This window comes from Schistocerca gregaria, chromosome 3, assembly GCF_023897955.1.
Source record: "Schistocerca gregaria isolate iqSchGreg1 chromosome 3, iqSchGreg1.2, whole genome shotgun sequence".
NCBI lineage: Eukaryota > Metazoa > Arthropoda > Insecta > Orthoptera > Acrididae > Schistocerca > Schistocerca gregaria.
The window spans coordinates 796,423,595-796,447,725 of NC_064922.1; the positions used below are offsets into that span (position 1 = coordinate 796,423,595).

At 43.9% G+C, this 24,131-nt stretch overlaps 1 protein-coding gene across 3 annotated transcripts in view; it reads left to right on the plus strand.

Annotated features, from left to right (window-relative positions):
- Positions 1–24,131, plus strand: part of LOC126354639 (potassium channel subfamily K member 18) — a 503,048-nt gene that overhangs the window by 417,406 nt on the left and 61,511 nt on the right. Inside the window, exon 1 of one of the 3 annotated variants that reach the window (XM_050004408.1) lies at positions 2,175–3,368. The exons of the other annotated variants lie outside the window; for them this stretch is intronic. Within the exon in view, the coding sequence (XP_049860365.1) occupies positions 2,264–3,368 (1,105 nt within the window). The 5' untranslated portion in view covers positions 2,175–2,263. Of the gene's footprint in view, positions 1–2,174; positions 3,369–24,131 lie in introns of those variants that run through there. 3 annotated transcript variants of the gene reach the window in all.

The following is a 24,131-nucleotide window of genomic DNA, read 5'->3' on the forward strand; positions in this document are numbered from 1 at the left end:
TTCAACATGCTCAAAGGCAAGAGTTACCTATTGTTAATGATAAGTGTGACATTGCTTATGAATAACATGAAATTGCGTTTTCTAGTGCCATACGATGAGTATGGGTGGTTTTTTTATTTTTACTACATCGCACTGTTTGACGTTACAAATGAACAATTTTCGAAAAAAACCTGAATTAAACATTGAGAGCTTCAGTTTTGATACAAATACTGTTTATCTTTAGGTAACAAACAATAAGATAACTACGTAGAACAAAAATACTCCTACGTTAGGCGGCCCTGTTTTACCCTCACTCAGTTTCGAGACGGTTCTCCACTTCCGGTTTCTAGGGGAATGTATTAAGACACTGATCGCATACGCAAACAAAGCGCTCGGTATGAGGTGACGCCCCTTAAGTATGCAACACACCTAACGTGCAGGTAATGCGTTTACAGTCTTAACTGACCAAGGCTACTAGGAAACCTACCGTAGTCTACGCTTATTAATGGTAGTCTACGGTAGCCTACGTCAGTTTTACAACTCCTTCATGATACAATGCATGCCATTAAAATACTATCATCATCGAAACGACATCACTTGCTCGACATGTTCAGCGTATCTAACTCGTCACCGTTCGCAGACATTATGACTTTACAATTATTTACCGATTAACCGACTATTACTAAAATAAGTAACCAACGAGGAGAATACTGCAGTGCGTGCACTTTTTTTGTACACACTATCTTGTATGAGGACAACAGCACCTATAGGGAGACTTCTCGAATAATAATCGCTTGGCAGTTCTTGTTAATAAATTTTCAACGGCTGGTTTCGTAGCCTAGAAGCCTGCCGTCCATTCCGGATTCACGGCACGGTTGTGGAATCGTGGATCCGTACTTTCCGATTATCTGACGAGTCTCTAATTGCGTCATTTATTCATAGACAAATAATGAGCGGTCCCGTCCATGTGACAGCCTCGAGCCGGCCGGGATGGCAGAGCGGTTCTAGGCGTTACAGTCTGGAACCGCGCTACCGCTACGGTTGCAGGTTCGAATCCTGCCTCGGGTATGAATGTGTGTGAGGTCCTTAGGTTAGTTGGATTTAAGTAGTTCTAAGTTCTAGGAGACTGATGACCTCAGAAGTTAAGTCCCATAGTTCTCAGCGCCATTTGAACCATTTGACAGTCTCGATGATTTGCCGAGCCACGCACTAGAGATGTCTACGTTGTGGGACAGCTAATACAAATTCTATGTACTTTAGTATTATCTTTTATTTATCCTTCTGAAATGCAAGATTGTGGTTATTTTTGAAATTTTTTTCTAGTTTATAATATGTCATAAAGAAATAATATGTCATAACCTGTCGGCCGGGGTGGCCGAGCAGTTGTAGGCGCTACAGTCTGGAACGGCTCGACCGCTACGGTCGCAGGTTCGAATCCTGCCTCGGGCATGGCTGTGTGTGATGTCCTTAGGTTAGTTAGGTTTAAGTAGTTCTAAGTTCTAGGGTACTGATGACCTCAGACGTTAAGTCCCATACTACTCAGAGCGATTTGAACCATTTTTTTTTTAAACTGTGATACTGCACAGAAAACATTAAAGACTGAGAAATCTCGAAAGTCCTGAGCGGTTTTGTTATAACCTCTTTTTAACCCTCTAAATTCGTATCGTCTATTCATTTTAAGATTCTCGTTTCATAATTACTTTTAAGTCCATAAGTAAAGCTACCATATTATTAATCCTTATGACTAATGACGTATATTAGAAAGTTTCACATTTTGTACATGTACAATTCCATATTGTGAAAATGTGACTCGCCTTAGTAACTACGTTACAGGTAATTTGTAAATGGCATAAAATAAAATAAGTCAAAATAGAGTTCCCTTCCAAAGTTCAATGTCATGGTTTAACGTATCTGATGATATGGCATCTACGCTACGGAAACGGTCGTTAAATACACAATTTACGAGAGCAGGTAAGCAGACCGTTAAAAGTACGTTCTTCCGATATGAATACGGGAAGCAGGGAACCCTTGTTGATACACGGAAAGAGATGGTCTGGTAACCAAGGTTACGAGAGGAAAGGCGTGCGCCCTCTCTGTGACGCTTGCCGGGAATAGCAGGAGGCCGTCCAGAGGCTGGCGCCGCCACGCGGGAGCGCCGCGAACCACGATCGACCGTGCTGCGGTGCCTGCAGAGCAGCAGCAGTCGCGGCGCCCACAGCTGCCGACGCCTCGCCTCGCCGACGCCTCCCAGCAGCTGGCAGCGGCAGCCGCAGTCCACTGCGAGATGTCGGACGCCGCGGTGGCCGTGGAGGCGGAGGCGGTGCCCACCACACCCGAGCAGGTGCTGGCGGCGGGCGGCGTGTCCCGGAGGCGGCGCGGCACCTCCGCCAGCGGAAAGAGGCGCAGCCCCTCCGGGGGCGGCAGTTCGCGCCGGCGACCACCCACGCCGGAGCCGCACGCCGTGCCGCCTCCGGAGGAGGACGACGAGCCGGCCTCGAAGGGCGACAGGCCGTCGTCGCCGCCGCCCCCAGCACCTCGGGACGAGCCTCCGGTTCCTCCGGTGAAGGCACGCAAGAAAGCTCGCAGCGACAAGTCCGCCTCCAGGAGGAGCCAGTCCGCCAGCAGGGACGCCGAGGAACTGATAGCCGCCGTGGAGGCGGACATCGCGGCTGCGAGCCAGAACGGCCAGGAGCAAGTCGTGTCCGGGAAGATCGCCTTCGTAGATGGCCAGGTGTCCACCACCACCGAAACTATAGTGACGCACACGAAGAGGTTCATTGTGGAGAAGGTGGACCCGGCAGTGCTCCAGAAGGAGTTCGCGGCAGCGGAACTGAAGACTGATCTCAAATCGAGCCACGACAATAACATAATTCAGACGAAAGCCGTGGTAGAGGCCAAACCTAGGTCGGAAGAAAAGACAGAGAGAAAAGACAAAGTAGTTGAGGTGAAAGAAGCGACAGCGCCGAAGGAAGCGGTGTGGGGCCCGTTCCTGCGCGACGTCTACAGGGAGTGGGGAGCCTTCAAGAGGCAGTACGCCGGCGAGTACAACCGCATCCTGTCGAAGCGCAACCAGTGCGTGGCCGAGCTGCTGCTGATGGTCATCTTCTGCGGCCTGGGCGGGCTGCTCTTCCGCTTCACGGAGGGCGCCTTCGAGTCATTCTACAAGTGCGGCGTGAAGCGCGTCAAGCGAAACTTCATCGACGACCTGTGGCTGAGCAGCCACAACCTGCGCGAGGAGGACTGGAAGTCGGTGGCGCGCCGCCGCCTCATGGAGCTGGAGAACCAGCTGCACGCCGCCCACGAGGCGGGTGTCACCTCGTACAGCGGTCAGCGCGCCTGGAGCTTCGTCAACGCCATCGTCTACTGCCTCACCGTCGTCACCACCATAGGTAACCGCCGGCGCCGGCGCTCGGCCGCGTCCCGCTACGGCAGGTGTTTCCGGTTCGAGTGGCAATGGCTTCTTTGCCAGCAGTCACGGCGCCATGCGTTTCCATCTTTTACATATCTTAAGCACGTCAACTAAGAAAGAGTTCATTTGTCATTCTTAATATCTCAGAAGAATCCTTGGCACCGCAGCCGCTACTAAGTCCTCGTTCGTTTTCGAGCCTGTTTTATACTTCTAATTAACATTTTAGTTATCTAACAAAATTTACTCTAGCTTCCAGCCACTTCAAGCAGTTAAAAATCCTCCATATTCTAATATGTGCTTCACAGCCATTATTAAATGGTGACTGTTAGCTTCTGACTATGACCAGGGTATTAGTTTCAATGCTTGTGGGTATTTAATCACTTGATAATGCTATAATCTCAATTTTATTTACATCGCTGTGACGCAAATGATTTCAGTTATACCACTGTGAGACCATCCATTTGTACAACAATTTATTAACTTCATTTACGAGTAGCCAATTTCACCACCTTAAGAATTATCTATCTACACAACATAAATATGCGTTATACAACAAATAATAAATAATAAGGACTAATGGTACATTGTAGGCACATTCTGTAAAACAAGGATCACAAAAAACCAATTACGAGATAATTATGACTGTTTGATTACCAGCTACAATTGAGTTCAGTATGATATATCGTCTTTATTAATAAATGTTGTTGTTGTGGCCTGTCTAAGACTGGTTTCATGCAGCTCTCCTTGCTACTCTATCCTGTGCAAGCCTCCGAATAACTACTGAAAACTACATTCCTTTAAACCTTATCACTGATTTCGTCTCCTGGTCTCCTTCTACAAATTTTAGCCCCCCACACTTCTCTCCAATAATAAACTGATGATCCTTTGATGTCTCAGAACGTGTCTTGTCAGCCGATCCCTTGTAGTCAAGTTGTCCATAAACTTTCTTCTGCGATTCTATTTAGTGCCAGCTCATTTAGTTACGTGATTTGTCAATTAAGTGAGAGGCATTCTTCTGTATCACCACAATTCTGTTCTTGCTGAACTGTTCATCATCCACGTTCCACATCCATACAAGGCTACAGTCCAGACAAATAATTTCAGAAAAGCCTTCCTAACATTTAAATCTGTATTCGGTGTTAACGAATTTCTCTCATTCGTAAACACTTTGCCACAACTTCTGCCAGTTACGTTACTGCCTAAATAGCAAAAATTATCTACTCCTTTTAGTGTCTCGTTTCCTAATCTAATTCCATCAGCATCGTTTGATTTAATTCCACTTCACTCCATTACCCTTGGCCTGATTTCCCTCATGTTCATCTTTTATGCTCTTTTCAAGATACTGCCTATTCCATTCATTCTTCCAAGTCGTTTGCTGTATCTGACAGAATTACAACACCATCGTCAAACCACAATGTTTTTACTACTTCTCCTTGAACTTTAATTCATTTCCTAATTTCTTCTTTAGTTTCCTTTACTGCTAGCTCAGTGTACAGATTCAGTAACATCGGAGACAGGCTGCAGTTCTGTCTCATTCCATTCTCACTTCCCTTTCATGGCCGTCGACACTAAAAGCCGTCCAGTTACTGTACAAGTTGTAAATAGCCTTTCTCTCCCTACATTTTATCGCTGCTACATTCAAAATTCCAACGAGTGTACTCCAGTCAACGTTTTCAAAAGCTTTCTCTAAATTTACAAATGGAATAAAATTAGATTTTTCTTTCCAAAATCTATCTTCTAAGAGAATTCATAGGGTCAGGTATTGCCCCGCGAGTTCGTACATTCATCGGGAATCAAAACTGATCATCCCAGTAATAAAAGTATTTAAAATGTAAACTTTTCGAACTATTTGGGTCAAGGCCGACGTAAATCCATATGAAGTTCACAAATAATCAGAAACTGCACTAGGTGATTGGGACACACATTCTTCCAAAAACACATACTGGAAGAGGGTACCTTCGGTTTCTCCGGCAAGATCTTCTAGGATTGCTTGAGGATGCTCGCAATCCTTAATGTGCGAAATGTGGTACATGCTTAATGGGAAACCGGCACTTTTGGGACTCGAAGTTCATCATACGTCAGTCTTCTTGACCCTTCTGTCTGACATCTTCCCAGAACTAGTGTACATCTCTCCCGCTGATACACTTGAAGAACGGGAGCAGCGAATTGTACGGTACTGTCAACTTTTTCGAGGTCATCGGTATTGTTTGTAAGAATCCTTTTCTCAGTGCAGGGACGAGTTCAGTACTGCATCCGACTGCGGAAACGGCAGGAAGAACACGGCCTTTAAAGGTACGAATTTGGAGTAAGCTGTAACATGTAACGTGCTGAAGTAGCGTTGTACTCCTTGTTAAGGTAGCGCAGAGTGATACTTGAGACCATTTAGATGGGAAAGCAGTCGAACCTGTTACGGGGGATACTCAACATTTCGCATTTGCATGCATTTCTGTAGTGAGATATCAATTTAATCAAACTTCCGTGGAGCATCTGGTAAAAAGTGACGAGACTGCACAGTTCGCTAATCCTGCTCGTCCACCGTATCAGCCAGAGCTCTATACAGTTCATTCCTATGGTGATCCCAGAGAAAAAATCCACACGATTGAGGTCAGGTACAGGAACTGCTCGACCTACCAAACTTCGCTTACACCAATTGCAAAACGTGGTGGCGCCTTGCCATGCATACATGGGCCTAGCATGAAATTTGAACCAAATTAGATGTGGAAATCGTCTAAAAGGTTCCATTTCGAACATTTCTGTATTAACTAGTAGAATACTGCGTACAAAAGCCATTGGCTGCTCGTAACCGTAATATCGCAGTTAGCTCGCAAACATTTCATTTGCGTACTACGTTTACTGGAAGGTTTTTGCTTATGCCCCCTTCTAACAGCCGTGTACCGCAAGTCTCTAGAGGAAGGTTCCAAATGATTGGAAAAGAGCACAGGTAGTCCCAGTCTTCAAAAAGGGTCGTCGAGCAGATGCGCAAAACTATAGACCTATATCTCTGACGTCGATCTGTTGTAGAATTTTAGAACATGTTTTTTGCTCGAGTAGCATGTCGTTTTTGGAAACCCAGAATCTACTCTGTAGGAATCAACATGGATTCCGGAAACAGCGATCGTGCGAGACCCAACTCGCTTTATTTGTTCATGAGACCCAGAAATTATTAGATACAGGCTCCCAGGTAGAAGCTATTTTCCTAGACTTCCGGAAGGCGTTCGATACAGTTCCGCACTGTCGCCTGATAAGCAAAGTAAGAGCCTATGGAAATGTGGCTGGATTGAAGAGTTTTTAGCAAACAGAACACAGCATGTTGTTATCAATGGAGAGATGTCTGCAGACGTTAAAGTAACCTCTGGCGTGCCACAGGGGAGTGTTATGGGACCATTGCTTTTCACAATATATACAAATGACTTAGTAGATAGTGTCGGAAGTTCCATGCGGCTTTTCGCGGATGATGTTGAAGTATACAGAGAAGTTGCAGCATTAGAAAATTGTAGCGAAATGCAGTAAGATCTGCAGCGGATAGGCACTTGGTGTAGGGAGTGGCAACTGACCCTTAACATAGACAAATGTAATGTATTGCGAATAAATAGAAAGAAGGATCCTTTATTGTATGATTATATGATAGCGGAACAAACACTGGTAGCAGTTACTTCTGTTAAATATCTGGGAGTATGCGTGCGGAACGATTTGAAATGGAATGATCATATAAAATTAATTGTTGGTAAGGCGGGTACCAGGTTGAGATTCATTGGGAGAGTCCTTAGAAAATGTAGTCCATCAACAAAGGAGGTGCTTAAAAAACACTCGTTCGACCTATACTTGAGTATTGCTCATCAGTGTGGGATCCGTACCAGATCGGGTTGACGGAGGAGATAGAGAAGATCCAAAGAAGAGCGGCGCGTTTCGTCGCAGGGTTATTTTGTAACCGTGATAGCGTTAGGGAGAAGTTTAGCAAACTCAAGTGGCAGACTCTGCAAGAGTGGCGCTCTGCATCGCGGTGTAGATTGCTCGCCAGGTTTCGAGAGGGTGCGTTTCTGGATGTGGTATCGAATATGCTGCTTCCCCCTACATATACCTTCAGTGGAAATCACGAATGTAAAATTAGAGAGATTCGAGCGCGCACGGAGGCTTTCAGACAGTCGTTCTTCCCTCGAACCATACGCGACTGGAACAGAAAAGGGAGGTAATGACAGTGGCACGTAAAGTGCCCTCCACCACACACCGTTGGGTTGCTTGCGGAGTATGAATGTAGATGTAGATGTAGATGTTACCGTGCACTTGCACCCGTTGCAAATCTCACTTATTATAAGCCCCGTATACTCACACTGTATGTTGACAGTGTGGCAAAGCCCACATATCGGATGTACTTCCCTTATTTCACGTATCGAGGTAATATACCATTTCAGAAAGGCCTAGCATATTACAAAATTAGCATTCCATGGCAAGATACTTAAACACGAGAACATTTCTCGTTATTATGAAGAATGAATTCGTTGTTAAATTCCTTATTTTGCAGTGCGTCAAATTCGTAAACCTACAGTTTGACTTTCAGAAACGGATAAATACAAGTATTGCATTCCATGTGATGTACAGTTCAATAAATGTTGCATTGAAATACATCTCACTTACTCTGACGGAAAAGAAAGAACGAACCACGAAGGAATTATCCGAATGATGCGGAAATCAGTAGATCCATGTACACGTACAGACAGACGAATGCAGTTTCAGAAAAAAACTGGACGATTCATTCAAGAGAAAGAACTTGGCAATTTGAGAAAGTCAATAACGCGTTGATCTACCTCTGGCCCTTATGCAAGCAGTTATTCGGCTTCGTGGTGATAGACAAAGTTGTTGGATGTCCTCCTGGATGGCCTGTAATCTCAGTGACTGGAGTAGAATTGTCTTAAGTGGTGAGTCCAGCTTCGAAGTGAGCCCCGATGATCAGTGAAGAAGTGCCTGGAGACGCCCCGGACAGCCGTTGGATAACAGCCTGACCGTAGCCCTCCATACGGACCCGACAACCCAGTACAATCGTCTGGGGTGCCATTTCTTTCCACAGCGAAAAAAAAAAAAAAAAAAACAAATGGCTCTGAGCACTATGGGAGTTAGCTTCTAAGTTCATCAGTCCCCTAGAACTTAGAACTACTTAAACCTAACGATCCTAAGGACATCACACACATCCATGCCCGAGGCAGGATTGGAACCTGCGACCGTAGCGGTCGCGCGGTTCCAGACTGTAGCGCCTAGAACCGCTCGGGCACACCGGCCGGTTTTTCACAGCAGAAACCCTTTGATTGTCATCCGCTGCACCATTACAGCGAAGCGGTATGTCGACAATATTCTACTCCCCGTTTTGTCGCTTTTCATGGTAAGTCATCATGCGCTGTGCTCAGCAAGATAATGCCTGCATGCTCATGGCGAGGGTTTTATCTCCTCAGTTCAGAGCGTGTAGAGGATTATGTAGAGGGTCTTCCAAACAGTTCGGGACTGTGTCGATCTCACGCACCAATGGGCAGAATTTGGCACGATATCTCTCGGGAGACCGCAGATCTTGATCTTGCGGTAGCGTTCTCGCTTCTCGCGCTCTGGGTCCCGCGTTCGATTCCCGGTGGGGTCAGGGATTTTCCCTGCCTCGTGATGACTGGGGGTTGATGTAACGTCCTCATCGTCATCATTCATCCCCATTACGGTCGGAGGGGGGCAATGGTAAACCCACTCCGCTAGGACCTTGCCTAGTACGGCGGTGCAGGTTTCGCGCATCGTCCCTTACGCTCCTCGGAGTATGGGATCTCATCATCATCTCTCGGGAGGACATCCAACAACTCGATCAATCAGTGCCGAGCCGAATAACTGCTTGCTTAAAGGTGAGAAGTGGATCAACGCGTATTTTCCTGCTGAATTTTCTAAGTTCTTTCACTTCAATAAATAATTCAATTGTTCTTAAACTGTAATGAGTTGTTTGTCTGTACCTGTACTGTATATCGCATCTACCGATTTCCGTTCCAAGTGGATGGCTCCTTCGTGGTGTGCCTTTTTTTTTACTTGCAATGTATGCTCCGCGGATTAACTGCACTAACATTTATTGATACAGCTGGATCTATTCTTCACTGTTCATCGCACCTCAAACAATACTACATGTGATGTGATGAAGTCGTTTCATGTAAACAGTTTCATTCTTTAAAAGTTATCAGTTTCCATGGCAACCTAAAAATCTTTGCTCTACAGCAAATAATTTCATTTTCTTGGTGAAATACGAGAATTTGACTCAGTATATTGTCCGTTTTAAGCCATCGGTCCTTTGACTAGTTTCATACTACACTCATCTACTTGCGTTTTAAACCATTCCCTCACAGCAGTACATTTTCTCCTCATATATACTGCATATAACACCCTCCAATATGTGTTTTAATTATGATCTGTATATGCTAGAACCTGACTACTTCACCTTACTGACTTTTCCAGTGTAGGATAAGAATTCTTGGATGTTTCGCCCATATACCGGCAATCTGCACCTTCACATTAAATCCTGTTAGTACCATATGAACAAAATAGTTGTGAGCTTACTGGCAATAAGGATAACGGTACTCTAAAATGAACTGGACAAATAACATCTACATCTGCGTGATTACTCTGCTATTCACAACAAAGTGCCTGGCAGAGGGTTCAATGAATCACCTCCAAGCTGTCTTTCTACCGTTCCACTCCCGAAAGGTGTGCGGGAAAAACGAGCACTTTAATTTTTCTGTGCTATGCCTGATTTATTTTAGCGTGATGATCATTTCTCCCTATGTAGGTGGGTGCCAACAGAATGTTTTTGCAATCGGAGGAGAAAACTGGTGATTGAAATTTCATGAGAAGATTCCGTCGCAACGAAAAACGTCTTTGTTTTAATGATTGCCACACCATTACATGTATCATGTCTGTGGCACTATCTCACCTATTTCGCGATAATACAAAACGAGCCACATTCTTTGTACTTTTACGATGTCATCCGTCAGTCCCACCTGATGTGGATCCCACACCACACAGCAATACTCCAGAGCAGGGTAGACAAGCGTGGTGCAAGCAGTCTCTTTAGTGGACCTGTTGCACCTTCTGAGTGTTCTGCCAATGAATTGCAGTCTTTGGTTTGCTCTACCCACAACATTATGTATGTGATCGTTCCAATTTAGGTTATTTGTAATTGTAATCCATAAGTATTTAGATGAATTTACAGCCTTCGGATTTGTGTGACTTATCGTGTAATCGAAATTTAGTGGATTTCTTTTAGTATTAATGCGAATAACTTCACACTTTTCTTTATTCAGGGTCAATTGCCACTTTTCGCACCAGGCAGATATCTCATCTAAATCATTTTTCAATTCGTTTTGGTAGTCTAATCACTTTAGAAGACGGCAAATGACAGCATCATCAGCAAACAATCTAAGAAGGCTACTAAGATTGTCTCCTATATCGTTAACTTTTATTAAAAATTTTAATTAAATTTTATTAAAAATTACATTGCTTCCGCCATATTGAACTTTACCACATAATGAGTATGATGTTGTCGAAACATGTTTACCGGAGTGTATAATATTTTGCACCTGACTTAGTGTTACGTATATTCTGACGGTCTGGTATTGTATTGCACTGGCGCAATCATATACACTCCTGCAAATGGAAAAAAGAACACATTGACACCGATGTGTCAGACCCACCATACTTGCTCCGGACACTGCGAGAGGGCTGTACAAGCAACGATCACACGCACGGCACAGCGGACACACCAGGGACCGCGGTGTTGGCCGTCGAATGGCGCTAACTGCGCAGCATTTGTACACCGCCGCCGTCAGTGTCAGCCAGTTTGCCGTGGCATACGGAGCTCCATCCCAGTCTTTAACACTGGTAGCATGCCGCGACAGCGTGGACGTTAACAGTATGAGCAGTTGACGGACTTTGAACGAGGGCGTATAGTGGGCATGCGGGAGGCCGGGAGGACGTACCGCCGAATTCCTCAACACGTGGGGCGTGAGGTCTCCACAGTACATCGATGTTGTCGCCAGTGGTCGGTGGAAGGTGCACGTGCCCGTTGACGTGGGACCGGACCGCAGCGACGCACGGATGCACGCCAAGACCGTAGGATCCTACGCAGTGCCGCAGGGGACCGCACCGCCACTTCCCAGCAAATTAGGGACACTGTTGCTCCTGGGGTATCGGCGAGGACCATTCGCAACCGTTTCCATGAAGCTGGGCTACGGTCCCGCACACCGTTAGGCCGTCTTCCGCTCACGCCCCAACATCGTGCAGCCCGCCTCCAGTGGTGTCGCGACAGGCGTGAATGGAGGGACGAATGGAGACGTGTCGTCTTCAGCGATGAGAGTCGCTTCTGCCTTGGTGCCAATGATGGTCGTATGCGTGTTTGGCGCCGTGCAGGTGAGCGCCACAATCAGGACTGCATACGACCGAGGCACACAGGGCCAACACCCGGCATTATGGTGTGGGGATCGATCTCCTACACTGGCCGTACACCTCTGGTGATCTTCGAGGGGACACTGAATAGTGCACGGTACATCCAAACCGTCATCGAATCCATCGTTCTACTATTCCTGGACCGGCAAGGGAACTTGCTGTTCCAACAGGACAATGCACGTCCGCATGTATCCCATGCCACCCAACGTGCTCTAGAAGGTGTAAGTCCACCACCCTGGCCAGCAAGATCTCCGGATCTGTCCCCCATTGAGCATGTTTGGGACTGGATGAAGCGTCGCTTCACGCGTTCCGCACTTCCAGCACGAACGCTGGTCCAACTGAGGCACCTGGTGGAAATGGCATGGTAAGCCGTTCCACAGGACTACATCCAGCATCTCTACGATCGTCTCCATGGGAGAATAGCAGCCTGCATTGCTGCGAAAGGTGGATATACACTGTACTAGTGCCGACATTGTGCATGCTCTGTTGCCTGTGTCTATGTGCCTGTGGTTCTGTCAGTGTGATCATGTGATGTATCTGACCCCAGGAATGTGTCAATAAAGTTTCCCCTTCCTGGGACAATGAATACACGGTGTTCTTACTTCAATTTCCAGGAGTGTAGTATCGACTAGTCCAATACAATGTGATTGGTCAGATGCGTTAAGCCTCGGTTAAGTTTAAGTTCTGACTGCGCCATGTCGTATAATGCTTGATGCGAATTCTCGATATTGTGGAAGATGAGATTTCGAGTATTAGGCCTAACTCAATTTTTGTTGGCCTCGAATGTAGTATCTCCTAGAGTGAGACTTTCAGAAAAATACTGTCTACCCAAAGCCGAAGCTACAAATGTCCCACAACTGTCGCATAACCAGCTGAAATGCCAATACAGGCAAGATGCTGACAAGAATAGTCTGGAGAAGAATGGAAACGAAAATGGAGGGTCCTTTAAGTGACGACCAGTTTGCTTTCGGAAAGGTAAGAGTATCAGAGAGACAGTTCTGCTGTTGCCATTGATAATGGAAACAAGACTTAAGAAACGTCAAAGCACGTTCATAGGATTTGTCTACCTGAAAAGATCGATCTACAATGTAAAGTGGTGCAAGAAGTTCAATGTTCTGAGCAAAATACAAGTAAGTTGTAGGGGAAGAGGATAACATGCAGTAAGAATAAGAAACAACAGGGAACAATAAGAATGGAACACTTAGAACAATGTTCTGGAATTAAAATGGATGAAATACAGTAATGGGGAATTTAGACATAGAAAACCGAATGACGGAAATAGAAGGAAGAGGTTGGCACAAGAGACGAATTCGTGTCCGGTCGCAATGAGCTAAAGACTGATGACTTAAAGAAAGAAAAATTCTTCAATACGTGGCATACTGTGTAACCTACTCGATTGTCCCTCTGCATAACATTAACAGTACTTTAATTGCCGGTGACTAAAGGGTGAACATCAGCTACTGACAAGTGAACAGTGGAAAAGTTTGCTCAGTCTCCCTTTGGTGGCGAGGAAACTATTTCCCATAATTTGTGCACCAAACAGTCAATAGTCCCATTCTAAAATCTACAAACACCTTGGCGGCCGTGAAAGGGATTTAGTACCCTCTTTCAACATGACCGGAAAACGATGCTGAAGGACGTTTCCGTGTTTCCGCAGCGGAGAAACACCGCCGCCCGATTGAGAAAGTGAAGCAACTGCTTGTGTTTGTTTCCGTGTGTAGCACTCAGCCTGACTCAGATACGAGCAGCATGCGCCATCCACGTTGGCGGAGCTCCAGGATGGAAATATTTGGACACGGCCTCTAGTATCCGAACCTCGCCGTGGGACAATGGGGTGTCAGTTCATCGGGCGATTGTCGGATATCGAATAAGAACTTCTCCTTCATAATGGGGCTTTCAATGACTTATTTTTCGTTTCTTTTTTTACGGTAAACAATGCTCATTATAATGGATGGTTGCATCTATGACTGCCAAATAGACGTTCTCAAGCTTAAATATCCAGATAACGAACAGGACTATCCATTTCACGCAGTTATTTGTCTTAAGCCATGCAAACTGTATCACACACAACGGCAACAAATACATGTGCGCAACCAAGATCTAACGGAAGTAATGCCATATACACTACTGGCCATAAAAATTGCTACACCAAGAAGAAATGCAGATGACAAACAGGTATTCGTTGGACAAATATATGACACTAGAACTGACATGTGATTACATTTTCACGCAATTTGTGTACATAGATCCTGAGAAACCAGTACCAGCACAACCATCTATCGCCGTAATAACAGCCTTGATACGCCTGGGCATTGAGTCAAACAGAGCTTGGCTGCCCATGCAGCTTCAACACGATCCCACAGTTCATCAAGAGTAGTGACTGGGGTACTATGACGAGCCAGACGCTCGACCACCATTGACCAGATGTTTTCAATTGGTGAGAGATCTGGAGAATGTGCTGGCCAGAGCAGCAGTCGAACATTTTCTGTATCCAAAAAGGCCGGTACAACACCTGCAACATGTAGTCGTGCATTATCCTGCTGAAATGTAGAGTTTCGCAGGGATCGAATGAAGGATAGATCCACGGTTCATAACACATCTGAAATGTAACGTCCAGTGTTCAAAGAACCGTCAATACGAACAACAGGTGGCCGAGACGTGTAACAAATGGCACCCAATACCATCACGCCGGATGATAAGCAAGTCTGGCGATGATGAATACTCGCTTCCAATGTGCATTCACCACGATGTCGCCAGAAACGGATGCGACCATCATGATGCTGTAAACAGAACCGGGATTCATCCGAAAAAGTGACGTTTTGCTATTCGTGCATCCAGGTTCGTCGTTGAGTACACCATCGCACGCGCTCCTGCCTGCGATGGAGCGTCAAGGGTAACCGCAGCCATGGTCTCCAAGCTGATAGTACATGCTGCTGTAAACGTCGTCGAACTGTTGGTGCAGATGGTTATTCTCTTGCAAATCGTCCCCATCTGTTGACTCAGGGATCGAGACGTGGCTGCACTATTCGTTACAGCCATCGGATAAGATGCCTGTCATATCGACTGCTACTGATACGAGGCCGTTGGGATCCAGCACGGCTTTCCGTATTACCCTCCTGAACCCACCGATTCCATATTCTGCTAACAGTCATTGGATCTCGACCAATGTCGTTATACGATAAACCGCAATCGCGATAGGCTACAATCCGACCTTTATCGAAGTCGGAAACGTGATGATATGCATTTCTCCTCCTTACACGAAGCATCACATCAACGTTTCACCAGGCAACGCCGGTCAAGTGCTGTTTGTGTATGAGAAATCGGTTGGAAACTTGCCTCGTGTCAGCACGTTGTAGGTGTCGCCACCGGCGCCAACCTTGTGGGAATTCTCTGAAAAGCTAATAATTTACAAATCGCAGCATCTTCTTCCTGTTGCTTAAATTTCGCGTCTGTAGCATGTCATCTGGTGTAGCAATTTTAATGGCTATTAGTGTAGTTTCTCTTCATCGCTTAAGGCATATGATGGAATCTTTCTTTTGAAAGAGGAGGGAAGTGGTTCTCTCTTCATCCTCTTCCAGTCCGAGAGTGTACATTATCCATAATATCCTTGTCGTCGATGGGATTTACAATTTTCCTTTCTTTCTTCCTGTACAAGCCTCGAAGTTTTCAAGCTGAGGAATTACCCGCTTGAAGGCGTGTGTTGCCTTTAACGTTGAAGAGTTCTTCAGAACAATTCGTTCCGTCTTCTATTAATTACGGAATAATAGGGCATGTCACTGTTTAAGATGGGGATGAGATCACTAGTAATGTATCCCATCCATGCCCTCAGTGTTAGTGTTTGTTCCAGATTGTAATAGCCTTGAATCACCATCACGCCCAATATGCAACAAACTTCCCAAAACATTTTCAGTGCTTTGCCTAATCAAGTGATGAATGTCCCAAATTTAAGTTGCACCTTACGTATCGTACACCATCTATTCCAGTAAATGTGGGGCAATCACGTTTGAGCGTGTGTGATTCACATTATTGTACGGAGATGGCCTTATCGAAGTCCATTTATCCAGTAAAGCTCTGCACGGTGTACAGAGAAATCAAGCGTTCATGTAATCGGTACGGATCATCGTTTCAATGAAACTTATGTGGTATTTTTTGTCTATTGGAGCTTTCGACAAAACACGAGGTTTTGATTGAAGTCATGCGCCATACGTTTGTACTGGAATCACCGATGGTTCAAAGCCTTGTAGCGTTACTATACTGGATAAAGTGCGGGATCGCCTCAAACGGTAATATGGATCATGTACCTTTTGTTTTTGATCATCGACCTACTGATCTGATGGGGCCCGCCGCAACTTTCGTTTTGGTGCCAACCCCCTCATCTCAGAGTAGCACCTATAATCAACGTCTTCGGTAGTTTGATGAACATATTCCAATCTATAAAATTTACCAGGCTTTCGTGGTCATTTCTTGACGAATTGTCTGTTGATTTCGTCTCATGTTCTTCGATCAACGTTTATTTAACGATTTTCCTCTTTTTGCAGCTCGAGCGGCCTGCATTGTCAATTGTTGGTGGTGGACACCAGAAAAGAAGAATGAAACCACACGTGTCGGTTAAAGGATATGAAAAACCTTGAAGAAACATAGATCGAACAAACCGACACAGAAGCCATCAGGCATATTCCAGTCTCTGTCTTGCCCTAAAACGTCTGCCCTCTACGACAGCCTCGAGTACCATGGAAGTTATTCCCTGATGTCTTAAAGCATGTCGCATCATCCTATTCCCTCTTCTAGTGTCATATCTGGTGATTATTTGTAAAGAATATGCCTGGAAACCGAATGGTTACGAGGTATAGTTACGGTCAGACCTTGAAATTTTTCGATTTGCCTTTACCTCTAAGTGATGTAAAAATATACCAGAATGACACGTGGATCGGATTCCACGATGAAGTGTAGGTCTCCTTCACTCTGTAAGGTAAAAGGAATAGATTAACTATACGCTAATCACCACAGCAGCGTCCAGTTAAAAGACTTGCAGCATCCCTCTTGGGGGGGGGGGGGGGGGAGGGCCTTCCAGCTAGTCGTACCATATCCCTCCCCCTCTCTTTCTTTACTGGTCAGTGTTTTCTAGTTATTGCATTCTTGGTCGACTTTGCGGAGGGCTACATTTCTCACCATTTAAGTGTCAACAACCTTCTGTAACACCACATTTAAAATACTACTTTTTTCCAATTTTCTCACAACTCATGATTCACTTCATCTACATCTACATCTAGATGGATACTCTGCACATCACATTTAAGTGCCTGACAGAGGGTTCATCGAACCACCTTCACAATTCCCCATTATTCCAATCTCGTATAGCGAGCGGAAAGAATGAACACATGTATCTTTCAGTACGAGCTCTGATTTCCCTTACTTTATCTTGGTGATCGTTCCACCCTATGTAGGTCGGTGTCAACAAAATACTTTCGCGTTTGGAGGAGAAAGCTTGTGATTGGGATTTCGTGAGAATATTCCATCGCAACGAGAAAGGCCTTTCTTTTAATGATGTCCAGCCCAAATCCTGTATCATTTCTGTGACACTCTCTCCCATATTTCGTGATAATACAAAACGTGCTGCCTTTCTTTGAACTTTTTCTATGTACTCCGCCAGTCCTGTCTGGTAAGGATCCCACACGGCGCAGTGTTGTGTTTCAGATGTGTATTCTCAGAAATTTATTCCTCAAACTAAGGCGTATGTTTGACACAATTGGGCTTCCTTCACGAGGGTTATCCAGAAAGCAATACGGCGCACTTTTGTTCTCATCTGAAAACAAAGCTGCGAACGTTTCGTTAAGTATGTATTATTAGAAGCCTCCTGAGTGGGCGCGCCAAGTTACCGTCACTTCCGACGGATAGCGTAGCTGCAGGACAGTTTCAAAATGGCGTATGTGTACAAGCAATGTGCTGTCATTGAATTTCTCGCTGCAGAGAAAGAAATTGTGAGGAATATTAACAAACGCTTGTGCAAAGTCTATGGAGCATATGCTGTCGACAGAAGTACAGTTAGTCGCTGGCATGGAGGGTGAGATAAACAGAAGGCATTTCGGCGGAGCTCCACGATTAGCAGCGGTCAGGGAGGCCATCCACGGCTGTCACACCTGGCGCACCTCACCTAGCCCCCTCAGACTTCCACTTGCTTGGGCCATTAAAGGATGCCATGCCTGGAAGATTTTTTGAGGACGAGGAGGAGGAGCTTCTCACAGTGAAGCACTGGCTCCGACAGGGCATGCACGTCCTCGTTTCGCGCTGGACGAAGGCCATAGAACTGGATGGACATTATGTGGAAAAATAGCGTGTGTAGTTAAAACACTATTCTTTCTTGTGTGTAATTCTCATCATGTCCAATAAAGAATTGCTGAAGAAAAAAAATGCGGTGCATTACTTTCGCGGCAACCATCGTAGCTTCTGTAGCATTCTACCCTTCTATTCCAAAAGCTCCGTTACCACAAATAAGAATACAGTCCGCTTTGTCAAAACCATTCTCCAAAATATCCACCCCTTTGGTTGACGATATATGCTCTTACATATCGCACTGTCCGCCTGTGTCGTATTCCACCTGAATGTCACCGCCACATATTTTCATTATCACTCCTGTTTCACCTCCTCTCGTCTATATACGCACGGATCAGCCAGAACATTATGACCACCTACGTAATAGTTGGTATGTCCACGTTTTCCACGGATAGCAGCTGCGATACTTCGTGGCATGGAAGCAACGAGGCCTTGAGAGGTCGCTGGTGGGAGTTCGCCCCACATCTGCACACGTAAGGTACCTAATTCCCGTAAGCCCCGGGAGGGGCTGCATGATCTCTGACGCCATGTTCAATTACATCCCAGATATGTTCGATCGGGTTCATATCTGACAAGTGGGGGGACTAGTGCATCAATTGGAACTCCCCACTGTGTTCCTCGAACCAATCCATCACACTCCTGGCCTCGCGAAGGGGAGCTTTATCTTGTTTAGAAAAGCTGCTGCCGTCGGGAAACATGATCGTCATGATGGGCTGTAGGTGGTCAGCAACCACTGCAACCAGTTTACGATACTCCTTGGCTGTCGCGGTGTCAAGAGCTGTTCCTATGGAAGACGAAGGATTCGCACCCTCCCGTCGGCATGTTGAAGAAGGTATCGGGGTTCATCAGACTATGCAACTGCGCCGACGTTCAGTGCCGATGGTCACGTGCCCATTTCAGCCCTAGTTGCCGATAACGTTGTGTTGACATTGGCACATGCATGGGTCGTCGCCTGCGTAGGCGCCTGCGTTAGGTCAGACACACTTGTACTCTGCCCAGCATTAGAGTGTGATATTTTTTCCACTACAGTTCGCTACCTATCCTGTTTTACTAGTCTGTTAAGCCTTCGATATCAGACATCTGTAATGAGGGGCGGCCGCTTAACCCCACATCGTTTGGACGTGGTTGCACCTTGGTTTCGCCACGTGTTGAAGACACTCACCACAGCACCCCTCTAACACACGGCAAGTCGCGCAGTTTCCGAAACGTTCGTGTAGAGACTCCGGGGCATCAACATCTGCCCTCTGTCACACTCAGATAGATCGCCGCCTTCCCCATTTTACACAGATATATAGCTCACTGATACTGCATGCAACGTGCGTTTGTCTGGTTAGCAGTCACTCCTCGCCAGGTGACGCTGCTATCTTCTGGGATAGTTATATTGATAGTAGATCGGTGGTCATAAGTTTTGGCTGATCAGTGTACGTACCATTCTCTAATCCCAACTCCATAACTGAAACAAAATTCACCTTAGAAGTACGTGCTTTCCATTTGAGAAACCGGAAAGCCATTCGTAACTGAAGGTGGTCTGGTCAGGGAATGAACTGGAAGAGTATGATACTCTACAGTACCTAGCGATGACACTTGATAGATGTCTTACATAAAAGAAGCATTGCTTTTTTTATATGAAGTTGAAAGTTTTCACTACCTTGGAAAACTGTTTGGTTTCCTGTGGGGTAGTCAAGGCGAAACAATTTGAACTTTTGCGATGGCATTGCGTTGTTCCTCTGTAGAGTACGCCTCTTCTGTTTTGTTTTATTCAATTAACGCCACACAGATGGACGTTACCCTCAACGGCACGTGCAGTCTTACACGACTTTCTGTAAAATCTACTTCAATTATGTGGGCTTTGCTACCTGACAGGAACAGACCCACAAGATGTTCAGAGAGCATCAACGAAAAACAAGAAAAGAAAAACGTGGGCATTAAATCCATATGCAAAGACTGAAATTCAGAAAGAGCTTTCTTGAGACATCAGACGTATTGGCAACCACAGATGAAACAACCAGGAAAGCAAAAGCAAAAGCTCCCCCTCACCCCTGGATGGAAAAAGAGTTTGTGAAACTCTACCTCCTGGATATGACAAAATATGACTAGCGTGGAAGTCCTTGAATAGATTGAGATGAGGAATGGCTAAAACGACAAAACGAGACTACAATAAAGCGAAAGAGAGAGAGAGAGAGAGAGAGAGAGAGAGAGTGAGAGAGAAATAATATCAAGTGCCACTGTCAAGAGAAGACAAACATATGCTTCAGTGGCGACTGTGTCCAAACTCCTGCATGAAGAATGACTTGTATCACGTCTTGGAGAATGCACTGTAAGAGCCCACGCTTTCGTCAAATATTATACAGCGTGGTCAAAAACAGTTCGAAGAAAAGCTTGTATGTTCCAGCGTAGGACCTGCTGAGAAATAATTCACAAGAAGCAGCTTCGATACTCTGCGCCGTTTCCGAGTTATTAGCATTGAAGTTAGCCAATCAGGCAGTTGCGCGAGCGAAAGAGTGTCCCCAAAGTGTTTTTCGTTTAGTTTTCTAAAATCGACAAGAGAGGGATACAAAAATTGGACATGGGACAGTAGTGAGGATCGAACCCAAGCTAAAGGCTGAGCCTTCTTGTGTGTTATCATATACACCATGAGAACAAATGACACTAATTCTATCTGGTGGGCCGCTTGAATTTGCCCGTGTAACGGTCTGTCTGGTTAACTTCAATGCCAGTTAACTCGGAAAGGGGTAACATATCGAATTTTGTTCCTAACAGATATCTCTCAGCACAACCTACCCTGCAACCCCCTTCAGATTGTTTGTGACCACACTATAAAATGTATTGTTTCTTAATTGTGTGTATGTATATGTTTCTGACGCGAGAATAATAATAATAATAATAATAATAATAATAATAATAATCACTTTTATTTTCTTGTCAGAGTGGTAGGCCTATTACATTTTAATTCAAATTCCCTCATCAAATGATATCCACTTCTGTACGTAACCCAAAAAAAAATGTCATCTCATAGTACAGTCACAGCTGTTATGATATAAATAAAGATATTCAGAAACCTATCTGTGCATGATCGATAACATTAAGTAAACTACTAGCACCATATTCACTGGTATATTATGTTCGTTATTCTCACATGTGTTATCTTGTTAAAAGTAGTGAAGCGAAGCTTATATCATATGATACACCACATATAATATTAGAAATTACAGTACAAAGAGGTTATATCTGGCCTTTTAAAGAGGTTTGCATGTAAGTCTATACAATTAAACAATACTGATGTGGTAACAAATACATACGTTAGAACCAGAAAAAATACATACGTAACAACCAGTAACAAATTCTATATATATAAGGCGATTTTTTCTCTATATGTTTTGTATGGTGTCATAGTAAAACCAGGACGCCTAAGTTAGCTTACACAACATCAGTATAGTTAAGTACAGTTATTTCAAAATATATTGCGCTATAGCTATTTGAACCCACAGATGTTACGTGAAGGAGAAGGGTCCACCTGTAGAACTTGAAGTGACATGGAACTACTAGTTTCAGTTTTGAGAAAAATAATCTCATCTAGAGCTCATACTTGTGAGTTTTATAGTACTACCGATTTATAGGCCTTGTATCATGTGTCATGTGTACATGTAACTTTCACTATTATGTGGACATCACTAGAAAATACACCCGATGTCCTCAAGTGTCCTATTAGTCAAAATAAAAATTACAATCTCCAGTAATAAGTAGGAGGAACAGAATGATTTAAATCAATACAAATATTTATACATAATACAATAAACTGAAGCTCCAGTGAATGTACATACATAACATTTTCACAAGAAAATTATATATGCCTGTATGTATGTATGTTTGTATGTACATGTGTGTATATTAAAAAAAAAAACAATATAGTCTACCCATACATTCAACAACATTATTGTGTTACATGTACTGGGTTCATTCCCCTGTAACTATAATCTTGCCTTCCTCAAATACATCTTTAGTGCTAGAACTTCAAGAGGTGAGAGCTTTGATTTTTGTGTATAACACTGAAACTTCTGTAGGGTCATAATGTTGTTGTACTAGTTCAACTTAGTTAAATCATTTCACCTGGAATTATAACACCACATTTTCTCAAGAATTTCTCTTGTTTATACATGTTATAGAAATGTGAATTCGTTACATAACTCTTTAACATCTGGATGCCTTCACTTTTATTAATATCGTAATCTTAATCAGTTACGTGAAACCTAACTAGAATTAAATCGCCACTGATCATCAGTACTACAGAACTGACATAACTATGTAGTATTCTGCATACATTTTGTAAGTATTCGTCCTTTCTGAAACACCCCTCTCCACTTTTCTCCAATTGGTATGTCTACATGAATTTGAATCTTTTATGTATGTACAATTACTGGAACGTCAGCTTAATATGTTATGTGTAAATATTCATGTAGGTTTAAATCACTCTGTTCCTCCTGTTAATAAGTTACTAACGGAGATTTTAGTTTCTGATATGACCAATATGCCACTAGAGGCATATTTCCTAGAGATGTCAACAAGACAATGAATGTTTCATGTGTAGTTATGAATGACTGGTACTGTAAGATAAGTATGAGCTCTGAACGAGATTCTTTTTCTCAAAACTGTAACTGCCATTTCCACGTCACATCCAGTTCTGCTGATGGCCCTTTCCTCTTCACATAGTACCTGTAAGTTACAGTGCTATAACCCGATATATTGTGAAATACCTGTAGTGACATGCTGTAAGCTCTCTAAGGTTTTCTAGTTTTATTGTGACTCCATACAAAGGATAAAGCTACGTAGGTATCGTTTTGTTTTGTAGACTGGCAGGTACAACTCATTAACAGATCTAATATAATCTTTTATAGTCCTCACTTAGTACTGTAATTTCTAACACTACCTGTGGTGTGACACGATGCATAATTTTCGATCCCCTACTTTAATAAGGTAACACACTTGAGAATAATAAATGTAATATGCCGCTGAGTATGGCGCCAGTAGTTTGCTTAATGTCATCGAACATCCACAAATAGATTCCTAAACATCTTTGGTTGTATCATAATAGCCGTGACTATATCATGATATGACATCTTTCTGTTTGTGTTGGCTAGTAGAGGTAACCATGTTCAATATTTTGTTATTTTTGTTTCACCTACCCACAGAAGTAAGACGTATTCCTATTTACATCTATTGGCGAAGTATACAATGTAAAATCAAACTGCAAGTTTAAGGTATATAATACCTTGGGTTATAAAGTATACATATATGTGAGAGCTTGTACAAACCAATGTCACCAGTTTTGAACGTCCTAAAGACGCTTGAAAATGACCCAAGATTGAAACTGGTCGATCATTCGGATAAAAAAACACTTTGAGACTATGGACCTCCCAAAAAAGTTTTAATACTATCGGTTAAGGTGTGGTATAATGGTATGTAGCAGTGTAAGTCCTTTAGTATGCTTGCGTATCTTATCTGGGTGAGCGTGCAACGTTGCTCTGACAATTTATAGTTGCTAGTCTCTGTATAAGAGTGTGGATGTTTGGTTTATGATACTTTCTTATACAGTAAAAATATATTTTAAATATGCATAGAATGGTATTTTAATTACACAGTGTTGCTCGGTGGCTATAGACAGAAAACTTGCAGCTTAAAACTCACATAACTTTACGTTCTATGATACTTTCGTCCTTGCTATCAGAGTTGCTGCTACAATACCGATGTTCGCTAAATGGAATGCAACGACAATAAAATTTATATTTAATAAGCCAATAGGCAGCACGCCACTGAAATGCCACATTTTGCGTCAGAAAATTTCATACAGTGATTGGCAACGCCAATTTGGTTCAGGAACAGCCAGTTTTTATTATAATTATAGCTACTTAAATTTCTTCATTCAAGTGCCCTGTATGTTTTGGGTGTCAGCATCTCTTCTATCATA